General features: G+C 50.8%; 1 protein-coding gene across 1 annotated transcript in view; it reads right to left on the minus strand.

Annotated features, from left to right (window-relative positions):
* The window catches only part of IDS (iduronate 2-sulfatase), a 47287-nt gene extending 32435 nt beyond the window's left edge, over positions 1-14852 (minus strand). Inside the window, 9 exon segments of the mRNA XM_036226514.1 lie at positions 123-293; positions 1503-1629; positions 7055-7225; positions 8813-9013; positions 11486-11574; positions 13011-13179; positions 13851-13957; positions 13960-13980; positions 14621-14852. Coding sequence (XP_036082407.1) covers positions 123-293; positions 1503-1629; positions 7055-7225; positions 8813-9013; positions 11486-11574; positions 13011-13179; positions 13851-13957; positions 13960-13980; positions 14621-14717 — 1153 coding nt within the window. The 5' untranslated portion in view covers positions 14718-14852.
* Positions 14853-15113: the final 261 nt, after the last annotated feature.

The following is a 15113-nucleotide window of genomic DNA, read 5'->3' on the forward strand; positions in this document are numbered from 1 at the left end:
GCAGTGAATGCCAACATTGGGCTGGAAAATGGACAGGGTAAGTCCCCAGGCCATGATTTGGTAAAGGGATTTATATAAACTAAAGGAGCTATTACTGTAAGGCAGGTCAGCATTTGGTATACCTGGCTCCAATGATTCCGAGGGATCAAAAGGGTCGATGTATGGAAAAAGCTTCTTGCCCGCCTCTGGAAGTGGAGCCGTCCTTCCAGGGACATAGAACATCAGGGGCACACGAGTAGTTATGTCAAAATTGCTGTATTTAGCCCATTCTCCATGTTCTCCTAGGGCCCACCCTGGTTCATAAAAAGCACAAAATGACAGAAAACAAATAATCACATCACAGCTAAAGTTCATTTTAGACACCGTTTCATTTCCTGTTGGAAAAAAACAGAGGAAGCAAAAACTCATCACCTACAAGAAATTCCTCTAGAATTACCATAAGAAATGGTGATTTCACCTGAATATTGCTTTATTTGAAGTTAGACATTTATCTTGAATGAAGAAACCTTCAAAAGGAAATATATATATATATATATATATATATATATATATAAATTCTCAAACTAAAGTATCTTCTTTTAGAAAGCAACTAGCAATATATACCTCAGTTGAGCTCCAAGGGACAAGTGGGTCCCCGCACAGATCTACCTTTCCTGCTGAGATGGGCTCATTCTTGACTAGGCGGGGACCCCTACAGACATAGTGTCACCATTGCCTTGTCCTGTGCCCACCTATCTTGACTGAAGTCTCAAAGCTCAGGTTTTCACTTTTGGGTGTGTACCACCAAAAAATGAACTGTGAAACTGGCACAATTATCGCAATTAAAACAAAAGATAAGGATAGCTTGTTCAATTTTGAAGACATACCATAGGCAAGTGTCTGTGTGTGTATGTGTGTGTGTGTTGATTCCAAATTCTTAACCTTGATGAAAAACAACCCTTAACCCTGATTTAAAATATCCCTTGCAAAAGATAATTTGAATACTCCAAGTTGGAAATTTCCAAATTTTTTAGGTTTGAGCATTCTTTTGATATCAAAAAAAAAGATAGAGATTGTACATTGTAGATTTCGTGTAACAAAATAACCAAAAACACAAAAAGCTGTCATGCATGGATCTGAGAAGGCTCTTGGAGTTCAGATGTAAAAAGTGCTGGGAAGGCTCTTTGAGAAGGGCCATTAGTAAGCAACTGCCTCAGAGTGAAGAGAGCTTCTGGGTGGGCCTTCCTGCTGAGTTCACAAAGAAAAAAAGGTTGCTACAATGCTCCCTCCACCCACCACCTCTACCACCCAAGCATCTAGCATGCTCCTTTGACCCATACAGACGCCAAGAGAGGTCCCAGAACTAATAAGGTGGTCATAAAAACACCTGGAGACTACAGACTCAGAGATACCACTGACTCCCAAAAGAAAATGCGCCTATGTTTAAGGCAATCTAGAAAAGCATATTCACAGAAAAGTTCAGAGACTCTGAGTGACTCACCAGAGCATTTCCAAATGCTTACCATGATCTGAGGTAAATGCAACAATAGTGTTGTTGGCCAGCTGAAGATCATCCAAAGAGCTCAAAAGGCGGCCAACCTGTGTATCCAAGTATGAAACAGAAGCAAAGTAGTTCTGGCGGATTTTTCGCTGCAAATTTAAAAAAAAAAATTGAGTGGCTGTGATTTAAATTGCTGTGGCATACACTCAGCGTTTACCTGAACATCCCTCCCAAACACCACACCTCTACTGATGCCCTATATTTTCTCATTCAAAACAGAGCATTCATTTCCCTACCACCTGCATCCCCTCGCCCCAAAGTCAGCGAAATGTGCAGGTCCAAAAGAAAGATTCTTTTTTTAAGGGGATCGCTTTCACATTGGACACAGATAACAGCAGGTGTATGTGCCACTTACTGTTCTTGTCTCCTCCACATACTCTTATGGGTCCCAGGAAATGAGAAACTGACCCCTCAGTCCCTCCAAACTCTGCTGAGGATCACGCCAAAGACACCATATAGTTGTATCCATTCCCATCTCCTAGTTCTGGAAGCCAGAAGTCTGCGATCAGAGTGTTGGCAGGGCCATTCTCTCTGAAGGCTCAAGGGGAGGGTCTTGCCTCTTCCAGTTTCTGGAGGTGGCGGCCATCCTTGGAATTCCTCGCCTTGTAGCTATAGCACTCCAATCTCTGCCTCCATCTCCTCATGGTGTTCTTCCCTGTATGTCTCTCTCCTCTTCTCATATGGATACTGATCAGATTGAATCAGGCCCATACCACTCCAGTAGGACCTCGTCTTAACTTGTTACATCTGTAATGACCCTAGTTCCAAATAAGGTCACGTTCAGAGGTACTATGGGTCAGGACGTCATAGTATCTTTTTGAGTGACACAAATCAACCCATAACAACGGCCTGTATATACTTTCCTCTGCCCACTTTCTAAGCCAGCAGAAGGTGGCAACTGCTTGTCCTCATGGACCACGGCTATCATGTGCAGCTCATTTCTAACAAACTCCCAGCAGGCAGGAGAGCAGTGGAGGGATGAGACAGCAGCCCACCCTCCATGGTCCCTAAACCCAAGTGGGACTTCATGAGTGGCCAAGCCAAGCGCTGACATCAAAGAGCCATGGCCCCTTCTGGGATGATTCCCCTCCCAGCCTTATTCACAAATATTAAGGAAAAGATGAACTCCTGCTCCCACCAAGGCTGAGAAATGAGGGAGCCACTGACTCATCAGAACAGCCGCAGCTTCCACTGTGTACCCAGCCATTTTATCAGCCAGATGCGCTGGCTTCTTTTCATCACTGCCAGGTGAGGACAATCATGAGACTCACCACTCTCCCCATGAGATAAAGACAAGAGATATCCACCTAACCTTCCAGGAAGACTATGCCAAACCCTGGCCTACTTCTATTTTCTACTAGATAAAGTCTTCAGCCTCTAAATTGGGGAACTTTGATCTTCCTGGGGATCAAAGACACCTGTTAGGATGGCTGTGTCCTACTCAGTGCTGTGCCTTCTTTCCCATGCTAGCCCCTAGAGAAAGGACAAGAAGCAGATGTGGTCCCCATCCTCAATGAGCCACCCATCCAGGGAGTACACAGGCATGGAGATGAGAAAACATACAGGTTGTTGGTGGGGCCTGGGGATAACATGGGAGAATGAGCGCTCGAATCAGCCTGGGTAAATCAGGGAAGACTTCACAAATGAGTCAGCAATTGACAAAGGGGCTGGCAGTCAGACAAGTTAGGGTAAAATGCTGTAAGCAGGGGCTGCAATGTATGAACAGGGCAGAGTCACCAGAGCACAGTGTGTTCAGGACCAGTGACCCAGTTGTTATGGTTGGAGAATCAAACAAGAAGGCTGAGGGGCAAGGGAGAAAACTGAAAATGCAGGTCAGGACCACATGATCCATACCTAGTGGGTCCATCCAAGGAGCAGCGGTCCAAGGCTGGAGGCCAAGGGAGGTGCAGAGGGTGTTCAGGGTGAAGAGTCGATGTTCTCTGGGCTGCAGGTGAGCATGAGTCCTACAGCAACAGTCCAGAGCTCATGATAAAATGGAACCAGAGCAGTGCTGAGCACATATGAGGGGCCAGAATGACACTTGTTGAAAGAACAAATCACTCCCTGACCCACTGCAGGGGTCAGGAAAGACATGACAAAGGAGCAAGAATCGATTTGAGAAGGATTTAGGGAGAGCAAGCGGGATGGGGGTGGGGAGGGGGCAGATGAGGAAGGAAATGAGGACTCCAAGGGTGACCCTAGGTTTCTGGTCCAACTGGTGGCCTGACTGAAGGGCATGGGGGCCACAGAAGTAGGAGAAAGGAGGAAAAAACAGCAAGAGTGGTGGTGTGGCCACGGGGGGCATATGGAGCTGAGGTCATCATGGGCAGTGGCCTGAGAATGGCTCGCGCAGCTGAGTGGACAGACATGTCTGAAAATGAGGAGCGAGGCCAGAGTTGGATGGACACTTCAGCAGGATTCGCCGAGCCAGGCTGGAGAACAGGGGCACAAAGGACACAGTGGGGGTCCTGGGGTTGAGCCCGGGGCCCGGGAGGGCTGGTACCTGTCAACAGTGAGAAAGCAGCCGGACTCGCAGAAGGTCACACTTACAGGATGGATTTTCTTTGCCAACGAGGTCAGTGCTGACCAGCTGAGAGAACTCTTTAGTGGGCTGGGGAGGCAGAGGGCCGTGCAGAGGCAGATGAACAAGAAATGGACAGTGAGGCCATGGACGCAGCCAGAACAGACCACGTTTTACTCATTCCCCAATGAAGGGCAGGAGTGGGAAGAGAGGAGTAAGGGCAGGGGCAAGGGAAGCCGGACTTCTGAAGATGGGATGGACGTGAGCAACTGTGGAGGTGGGTGGGAAGTCGGCAGGTAGAGGACATCAGGCTGGTATAAATGAGAAGAAGGGGGCCCGGGGCTGGGAGGCACCAAGTCCCTGCTGCTCCTCTTCTAAGACTGGGGAGAGGGCTACAAGCCCAGAACACATGCATCCACAACTCCATCCACCAGTGAGGGACACTATGAATGGCACCGTTTACCACATACGAGCTGGGTGCCATCTGCTCCTCCGATCCACCCTTTACGTTGAGCATTACCATTCCCACCTTGCACAGGAGGACTCCGAGGCTCAGAGAGGTCGATTATCTTTCCTACAGACACACAGCTGGCAAGAGGCACTGCTAAGATGTGTACCCGTGTCCGTCTTGTGTGGTCCCCTCCCTCAGACTGCCCACTAGCCTCCATTTCTGAAACAGGAAGTGCAGCCATCTGCTGAGACTGGGCAGAGGGGCGCGGCAGACACAGGGACCTAAGGGGCTGGAAGGAGCTCGGCAGACAGCCTGCACCACACGGACTGCTGGGGCTGGTGTATGGGTGTGCGAGTGTTTCCCATCACGGTCGTGTGGACCCTGTCCAGCCCCCTGAGGACTCAGGCCTGAGAGCAGAGGGGGTGGCTGAACAACACTATGATGAGGGTATTGAAGGTGAAGCAAGGATAAATGGACAAATGCCGAGGGGACAGCAAGAACCGTAAGTGGCCTGCCATAGGACCTCAGCTATTCAGAGGAGTAAAGTCCAAAAGGGGCCAGACACAGGGGGAAAGGAGGAGTCAACACCCTGGAATTCCCCGGAGGTATGTGGGGAACGAGGGCATGGAGGAAGGGGACTGCAAAAAGAAAAGGCTGTCAAGTTAGGGGCAAAGGAGGAGCAGGCCTGGGAGGTGGCAAACTCCCAAGTGAGACCCTGAGGTGGCTGGCTCACATGGAGCTCAGTGAGAGGGCTGGAGGCTGAAAAGGGCAGAGACCTGAGAGGCTGAAGAGCTGAGTGAGATGGGGCCTGGGCATGGATGCAAGAGGACGGTGAGCAGAGCCCACGTTCCAGGTGGTTGTGGAGCAGGGACCAACAGGTGAGCATCCCAGGGAGGGCCCTGGGCCATGCTGTCAACTGTGAGCCCAACTGGGCAGTGGACGAGGGAACTTTGAAGGAGCCCTCGCCAGGCAGCTGACACTGTCCCAGATGCTTTCCCATGCTCACTGTACTCCCCGCTGAAAGCCTCTGAAGTAGGTGTTCTCACAGAAAACCTGTCTCCATCTTGTCTCTGTTTTACAGGTAAGGAAACTGAGGCTCAGAGAGGTAAAATGACTTGACAGAGGTTATGCAGCTGGTATGGAATAGAAAAGGAATTTGAACCCAGACTGCTTAGAACCAATACAACAAACCGTGGGGCTTTGGGATTCCAGGCTCTCCTGGCACTAACTGTGTCAGGACAAGACGCCACATCTCCGTGCCTTTACTTTCCTCACCTACACAACAGAGAGAGCAGGTATCTCAGGTTCCCATGGGGACCAAAAGAGAGAGCACACATAAAATGCTGAGTACCCTTCCTGGCACACGGTCCACTTTAAAGGGTCATTTTAAGTGCCTGTCACTAACACAGCACCAGGTACAGCCTCAGAGCTGCCATTTGAGCTACCTCGCTGCTGGAACAGGAGAGGAGGAACCAAACAAACTGCTTTCCAAACTCTCACCACTGCCACCTGAAGCTCAGGAATGACACAAATGTGAGGGACGCATAGCCATCCCTCACCCAAAATCTTGCTGTCCAAAGTCAGGCGCCTGGTAAGTGTGGATAGCAATAAATACCTGCATGCTATGTTTTGTTGCAAACTGTACCCTACAGCAATGGTTCTTAAACTTCTGCGTGCATCAGAGTCACCTGTGTGCATTTTTAGACATGCAGGTTCTCAGGCCTCGCCTCCAGCTGCCAGTTCCCTAAGTCCGCGTAGGGCCAGGACTGTGTGCTCCTAATAATCACCTCATGGCGATTGGGAAGCAGGTGGTCCAGGATGCACACTTTGAAAACACTGCCTTCTTCCTTCCATTGTGTACTTCCTGTCGGAGTACTCCCGTCATTAACAGAAGGGCAGGACTGCATGTGGAACATTCCGAAAACTGCATTGGTCAGCATGTCCTCGGCACTCCGGGCAGAGAGTGGCTGATGAGTCGGTGTGAGGATTCTAACTCTCTGGCTGCTCCACCCCCTCATCATGGCAAAGGGACAGCAGACATTGCAGCTGGCTGGCACTGGCCATGTTGGTGCCCAGCTCCCTGTTTGCCAAGACGCTGCTCACGAAGCCACCCTGAGAGCGACAGGAGCCCATACAGGCTGTCCCACAGAGGGGACCTGCAAGTACCAGCAACCTGAGTATTCTGGGCTGCGTAGGAGTTGCCCACAACCCCATAACTGATGAATTCTCACCAGGTTAAACAGCATCGCCCATGAGTTGGTGATGGTGGCCCGGGTCTCTTCTCCACCCGTGCTGCCATCCAGTGAATCACCACATCTCCAGATGCTCCCTTTGGAAGTGGAGACACTTCCTGGGAGACTCTTTCCACTCAGCACTCCCATGTCCTAAATGCCTCCAGACCACCCCCAACCTCAGCACTTTGCAATATGCTTAGGTTCTTAGGAAGACGAGATGGATGGAGCCATATGTCTTCCCGAAGTGTCATCACCAACGAAATCATGTCATAAGTGCCCAAACCTTCCCCCAAATAAGTCCTTGGTACCTGAAAGTCCACAGGAATTGGGCCATAGGGCACACTGAGGTTTAAAGCCTTGACGTCCTCCCGCTGCCTAATGTCCATCCAGGGATTGTAGGCCACAGGAGGGAGGCCAGCAGGGACCTGAGGATCAGGAGCCAGCGTGATGTTCTCCAAGGGATACAACTTCTGAAACTCCTTGAAGGAAAAGCACACACAGCCACCAGGTTGTCACTCCTTTGGCAAAGGCGCAAGGCTGAAACTGCATCAGTGTTTACACTGATTTTCTCTAAGTCTGTGATGCTTACTTACATGGCGGCTCACCAACACTCCCCAGACATTTCCCCCTACCTGAAAGTCAGGCCTTAGGTCACTCTACCAAAACGCCAAGTGTAATAAAATCACGTGACTTCTTTTCTATAAACCAAGCAGCAATAGGTCTCCTTCCTCATACAAACCAACGTCCTCCTATCGCTATCACCACCTCCCGTCCACCTAGAACAGGTGCGGAGAGGTGCTGCCTGCTCCCCAAACCACGCTTAGTGTCGCTAATCCCTGGGAGAGCTCAGAGGACAGCATACGGTCACATACTGGGCTATGACTGATGATAGGGAAAGGAGACCAAACCCATTCAGGAAACGGAGAAGTCACATGGACAAATCTGAGGGAAACCAGGCATGAGTGTCCAGAGTCCTTAGTCGGCGATGTTAAACAGAATGTGTGAACGCTGTCAGCAATGAGTTGCGTGACAACATGTGTGAAATGCTGCCACCAGGGCAGCTCATTAAGCCTCAGCACCCAGGGCTGTTCCCAGCGCAGTTACCTGGACACCCACTGCCTACACATACGCAAATCCCAGACTCTGGGCAGCAGGGCAGGGCTCTGCATGGCCGCTTTAGGCATAAGAGCCGCTCATCGGTCCTGGGAATGGTGGGGACAGTCCCGAGGTCCAGGACCCCCAGTCAAGGACCAAGCTCGTAGCCAGGACTTTCAAAGGATGACCGTCAGGCCTGCTACGTTAACTCTTTTCTGAGTGAGAAGCAGGAGAAGTGAGTCTCACTGCATCCAGGGGGCTGACGGCTCCCGCTAGGAAGCCGAGGTCCCCTGGGACAGTCAAAGTAAGATGCCACACCATGTCTTCTGCTCTCTACTCTCACCGCAAGCAAGGCCCATGCTCCGTGAAGTCAAAAGAAAGGGCTGCTCGGCCCAGGAAAACCTGATAGAGAAAAACTGAAAAAGATGTTTTAAAAAGGAAGCAATTCCATGCTCTACAGAATATACATGCAAACACAGGATTTGAGGTCCCAACAAGCAGCACAGGGCCCTGTGTGTCACAGGTGTGACTGGACAGCCCTCAGGGGACAGGTGATCACTGAAAACGTTCCCTGGAATTGAGTCTCAAGGACCATCACTCACTGCAGGCTTTGGCAGCAAGCTCTGACTCACTCCTCTAAGATGTTCTCACCAATCACCCCAACATTTGCACACTGAGTTGAACGGAAAGAAATGAAAACCTCCAGTGCAGGGGAGTAGAAGGCCAAGGGTTTCCAACAAGGTTCTTCTTTGTCCTAAGTCAAACCCTTAGCTGTGATCTCTGCATCTCATCCTCACACCCCTGAGTACACTAGGGCTCTCAGGCACCCCTGGTGACCGGCGATGGCGGCACTTGGCCACCTTCGTTACTAGAATCCCTCTTTTAACAAATGGCACAGCTGTCCGAGCCGTGTGGGATCAGCATCCCCCATGAGTTAGTGATGGTGGCCCGGGCCTCAGCCGGCTCTTCACCTTGGGGTATCTGAAGGGGATGTGTGGCTTGTGATACCCAACGGCCAGGAAGAAAGGACTGGCAGACGATGTCATCTTTTCCAACAATCGGATGGCTTGCTCGGTGCTCTGTTTGTCAGGCAAGGTGCCCTCGGGTACATCTGCCACATCCACAGGGCAAAGCAGGTTGGCATGGAGTTCTCCGTCTGGCCCCCTACATGTCTTTCAGAACAAAACATATGGAATCACCTTTTGAAAGCTAAGAAGCAGAAGTCACAAAGTTTACACCCACAACAGATTTCACCTTTCTATCAGCAGCACATTGTGTATTAGTCATTCAGGACAGGCACACAGGAAGTAAAACTAAAACAGAGAAGCGTTTCTGCTCTTCAAGGGAAGGGCCAGAAATCCGCCAGCACTTACTTCCGTGCTGTTAACCCTCTGTCTCTGGTAAACAATAAAAGGAAGTCCAAGTAAACTAATGATCAGAAAAATCTGACTCCAGCTCAACAACAAAATAGAAGCCAATTAAAAAATGGGCAAAGGACTAGATAGACATTTATCCAGAGAAGATACACAAATGGTGAATAAGCACACATAAAGATGCTGACTATCTTAAGTCATCATCGAAATGCAAATCAAACCACAATGAGATACCCACTCACACTGCCTAGGATGGCTATAATTTTTAAAAAGAGAAAATAACAAGTGTTAACAAATGTGGAAAAACTGGAATCCCTACACACTGCTGATGGGACTGTAAAATGGTGCAGCTGCTTTGAAGAACAATCTGGCACTTCCTCAAACCATTAAACATAGAATCACACTCTGACCTAGCAATTCCACTCCTGCGTAAACACCACAACAATAAATAAATAAAATAACATTCTAAGTCCACACAAACACTTGACCTAGCAATTCTACCCAACATAACTGAAAACCTAGGTTCACACAAAAACCTCTGCAGGAATGTTTATAGCAGCTTCATTCATAAGAGCTAAAAAGTGAATACAACCCAAATGTCCACCCACTGAAGAACAGACTAAAAAAAATGGGTTCGACCAGGTGTTAAGCATCTCTCTGTGTCCTTATGGCAATTGGTATATGTTCTGCAGATGAATGTCTATTCAAGAAGTTTGCCCATTTTTATTTCTCTATAAAAAGTAATACAGTTCCAATCCATGCTACAACACAGATCAACCTCAAAAACATTATGCTAAGTGAAAGAAGCCAGACACCAAAGGTCAGATACTGTACGATTCCACCGATACGCAATGTCCAAAATAGGCAAATCCAAAGAGAAAGAAAGATCAGTCGCTGCCACGGGCTGGGGTTGAGCGGCAATGGGGACTGGATGATAATGGGTATAAGGCTAAGGTTTGAGGTAATGAAACGATCTTAAATCCCTTTTGCTGATGGTTGCACAATGCTGTGACAGTATAAAAATCAGTGAATTGTACACTTTAAAAGGGTGATTTTTATGATATAAGAATTGTGCCATAAATTTTTCTTAACAAAAGAAAAAATCTGTCTATGAATTCAAAGACAGACTAAGGGGTGTAAGGGACAGGGGCCCGGTCAACTGGATGAGGTGACAGGCCATGGAATTTCTGGAACCTCAACCACACCGTGCACAGATCAAACACTACATTTTCCAAAATGGCCACGCTGGCCACAGGCTAAGTCAGGGTGACCATATGATTTCTACCTCACAAAGACCCAGGGGCTGCGGCGGCTGCTGGTCCATCTGAGAGGACCTTCCTCCCACAAGCTGCCTTGTCCACCTGGCCCAGGGGCAGGACGGCCCAGCACCAGCCTCCCAGCGAACTCCCCTCCACGCTCACGCAATCTGCAGCTGTCATGAGGATCCGGTTCCGTCAGACCCACTGCTCTGAGAGCACATGTGGGGAGTGGGAGATGTGGGCCTGGCATTCGTGAGTGAGCCAGTAAAAAGTAACAAGATGGCTTGAGGCAACGGAGGGATTCAGATGGGGCCTCCACTCTCATTCTGTTAAGACTCAAGCCACAAGCCAAAGGTCAGAGCCCTTGGCTTTCACTGCATTCTGAAAGGCAAAGTTCTCAGTTATTTTGACTACTCCTCTCCACCCCACTAACTTCCAAAACTGACACCCTTCTCCACAGGATCCGCTACAAACCTCCCAGGAGCAAGCCATTTCTCAGTCCTGCAGCTGGTTTTCTGAATTTCTGAAAGGAGAGTTTTAGCTTCATTTACATATGGGGGAGTCCTCTGAACCAAGACCAAGTTGCTTTGTACATTCCTGCTTTAGCACAGGGCTCTACAATTGTAAAACCCCTGTGAAAGGTCTCAGCACCTGAACATATCCACCAGGCCTCAGACAGACTGACAGACAACTGGTATGCCTTTCTCCCAATCCAGGCGGAGGCTCCTGGAGCACAGGTCACTCTTCTCCCTCCTGGGTCTCCGCATCTCCTACAACACTGAGCACAGAGCCTTACCAACAACGAGCCCCAAGCGGCCCCTAAATGAATCTCACACACTACAGCATAAGGTTCCAGGACAAGGCATACCCTCCTGCTTCTGTAACAAAGCCGCCTCCCCCAATGGACCTGATGCTAAGGATCCCACCTCTAGTCTCTCAACCGGGAACCTTAAACTACCAGACAGCAAAAGAGCAGCTGCTCTTCAGTACAGTATCCCTTTCACACCCTTACCTTGGTATTTTCGTACTTTTCAGAGGACGGATGATAAGGAGGAATGGACCAGCTGTATGGAGAATCATCACTATGATTAGAAGATATTCCTTGAAGGAGGAAAAAAGAAAGGCTTTAAGTAAAATATGAAGCATCCTCCAGTGCCCGCCCCACCCTAAGTTAAAACTTTGTCAACAATTGGTGAAATATCTCCTCTCTCTGAGCCTCGGCTTCTTTCTAAAAGCCAGGGGCATGGGCCAGAGGACAAATCTCCTAACCCAACGCTCTAGGTTTCTCACTGAGTACTGAGTATCTGACATCCCAGTCCCCTAAGCCCTGGCGATTCACACTAGGCTCCTAGGAAGGAACTCGAAAGGGTGAGCGAGGGGAACACTACTGAAAACAGTCAAGTCACAGCCCCTAAGGAAAAGCACTGCGGTCCATACAGAGCTTGGCTTTTCAACGCACTGTCACACTGCTGAATGACATGCACTGGGACACTCCCCTGTGAGAGAATCAAGGAGGCTATGATGCCAGCTTCCCGGAGCAGAAGTCTGAGGCTCAGACAGGGTGAATAATTGGCTCAAGGTCAACTGCACAGCTAAGAAGTGCCACTGGTGGAACTGGAACCCAGGGGCCCAGATACGCGGTACCACTGCCCACCACTCTGCCACCAGAGGCAGTCGTCCCAGCTGGATGCGTGACAGAAACGACCTGAGACAACTTAGAGGAAATACAGTACATCTGCATGACGGACTACTGTGCTGTCACTCAAAAGTACTTCCTCATAACATGGGGATGCTATTTTTAACAATTCACAACAGAAAATTATACGTACTCAATCATCTCAAATCAGGAAAGTCACAGACCCAGAATGGGGTGGGGAGGCATCCCAATGTAGCTCTCAGGGTGGTAGGAATACAGCTGATTTCTATTGACATTATAAGCCCCTTTCCTGCCAAACTATAGTCTCACCACGCGATTTCTCGATTTCTCCGCACATTGAAAGTCTTCAAGTTCGCCTGCACCTCAGCACTCTGACTTCGGCGTTAGAGAACCAGTTTAGCAGGCAGTGCCGCAGCATGGACTGGCAGCCCCTGGAGCCCCACGGGCCCTCCTGCCAGTTTTCACTCCTTTGCTGGCCTAGTTCACAGGCCGAGGGCAGCGGGCCCTTCACTGGGCAAAGAGAGAGTGACAGCACTGCAGGCCACTTGGGGCGTCCTCAGATGTTCTCTCCCTATATCCCTAACTTTACCTGACGCTGCCACTTCCCCATCCACTGCACTGCCTTCCACCCCAGGAGCCGAACAGTACCACGACATGGCTCTGAGAGGAAGGAAAACTCCTTCTGCATTTTTCACTGTGGGGCAGAACAGAAGGCCAGGATGGGAAGCGATATTATGTAAAAGACAGCGGTGAGTAAGGAGGTGTCCACCCGGCCCTAGAGGCCTCTGCAAAGACAGCTCTAACCCCAGGAGGGGACCCCCACCCCCATAATCAGGTGAAAAAACAGGAAAGAACCCAGACTTTGGACAGCAAGCATTACCAGGGTGAAAGACTTTTCCAACCGACATGGTCACGTAGCCATTCTCCTTGAAGTACTGGGGGATGGTGGAGAAGTTTCCGGCATGTACCCTCCAGTAGAAGTTGAAGTCATACAGGCGGGTGGTTTCGGATCTCCTCCCAGTCACACGGCTCAGGGCGCACACTGTTAGCTGTTAGGGAGTAGAAGAAGAGGAAAATGCCCTCAGAGGAAAACAGCCAGCAGCTCAAACATAACCAGGCAACCTCTGAGTCCTCAGCAAACAGCTTGGCAGCTGAGTCATCACGTCTCAAAGCCAACCTGTGGGATTTGTCCCTCCCCCAGTCACCAGAACAAAGTCCCCGGGAGAGAGGGAGAGGAGGACTCAGCCCCTCATCCAAGTAGATGATCATGCCCTCCTTCTACACGATGGAGTCTCACAGGTGTACAGAGCAGGTGAGACACCTGGGGGTGGCCCTCTGAGGAGGTTCAGGAAGGAGTGTCGCCATGACAAGCTGGCTGGCCCTTGCCCAAGTTCAACCGGCAGATCTGAGGGTGGCATTCTGCAGCATCCCTTGTTTCTCAGCACAAGGCAAGCTCAACTTTTTTGAAGGAAGCTAGTCAGGAACATCCTGAGCACGTCAGGGCCATGGCACACACGGCACCCAAGGAGGAGGAGCACCTTTGAGGCACAAGCTTCCTTGTCAGTGGAAACTGGGTTGTCGCAATCGCCGTTTTCCAGATGATGCTTCCCTCTAACAAGCAGATGCCTGGCACCACCAGTCTCATCTAGCAACAGCTGAGGGGACCCCCAACCCTCAGTGCAGAACACACCCACCTGCACCTAGAGGGCCCCAGACATACCTGGGCGAAGGCATTCCAGAAAAGGAGACTGTGGGATGCCAGATGGTCTATGTTTGGGAGCCTTAAGTGCCTATCCCCAGAACAGCCCAAGGAGGGGCGCAGGTCATGATTAGGAGGACATTCAGAGCATCTGCACTGGAGGGAGGGGCTTCATTGAGATCACCTACATGACACTAAACCCCCACCCATGCTACATGCTAGCGTGCGAGACCCAAGGCTGGCCCCTGAACCTTCACAGCTCAGCTAGCCACCCAGGCAGGGCGGAGTGCGTACACATGGGAGACCCGAGTCCAGGGAGGAGGGTAAGGCTTTGGCCATGGCCTCACCCATGGAAGAGGGAGGAGGCAGGAAGGGAGCAAGAGAGCGAAAGGGAGAGAGAGGGAGAGTAAGGGAAAGAGGACAGAGGGAGGGATAGAAGAATGTAGGAAGGGAAATATGTACAGAGGGAATAAAGGATAAGGTGGTTGGAAGGGAGGGAGGGAGGGAGGGAGGGAGGAAGGGAGGAAGGAAGGAAGGAAGGAAGGAAGGAAGGAAGGAAGGAAGGAAGGAAGGAAGGAAGGAAAAATAGTATGAGGGAGAGAGCATGGGAGGAAAGAATGGATGTAGGGAGAGAAGAATGAATAGGGGGGAAACAGGACCATAGGTGGGTAGCAGGGAAGAGGGAGGGAGGGAGAGAGGGAAGGAAGGAAAGGGTGGATGCGGGGAGGGAAGCACGGAGGGGACCTGGGAGGGAGGATTCCCTGTCATCTGAGAGAAGACGCGGAATTCACCTGTGGAGTTGCTGGCCAGATTGCAGGACCCCAGCGAGACACAGGCGGAGCCCAGGACCAGGCCGAGCCAGAGCAGCCCCCAGCCCGGCGGCGGCATTTCCGCCTCCGTGCGGCAGCCCCTTGGCGACGGTGACGAGCCCAGGCGCCAGTGCCGGGCTGCCGCCACCGCCGCCGCCACCGCCGCCTACGCAGACTGCGCGATTCCGCCGCCAGGACCCGAGTCCCCGGTGCCGCCGACTCACGGGTCACGAGTGCGCCTGCGCGCCTCGTCACCCCGCCCCGCCTCCTGCCCGCCGGGCCGGTGCTGAGCGAACGCCTTGCACACGCGCCTGATTGGAGAGCCGCCGCAGTCTTTCAGGTGTTCCCAAAGGATTTGCGGTGCAACCGCTGTCTCTTACCAGCGGGTTCCTGCCTCTTGGCCCTTGCACCTGCTTTGCTTTTCACCTGGAAGCCCTTTACTTTTCTCCCCTCTCTATCTATGAAAGTCACTTCC

Source organism: Rousettus aegyptiacus, unplaced genomic scaffold (assembly GCF_014176215.1).
Source record: "Rousettus aegyptiacus isolate mRouAeg1 unplaced genomic scaffold, mRouAeg1.p scaffold_m13_p_9, whole genome shotgun sequence".
NCBI lineage: Eukaryota > Metazoa > Chordata > Mammalia > Chiroptera > Pteropodidae > Rousettus > Rousettus aegyptiacus.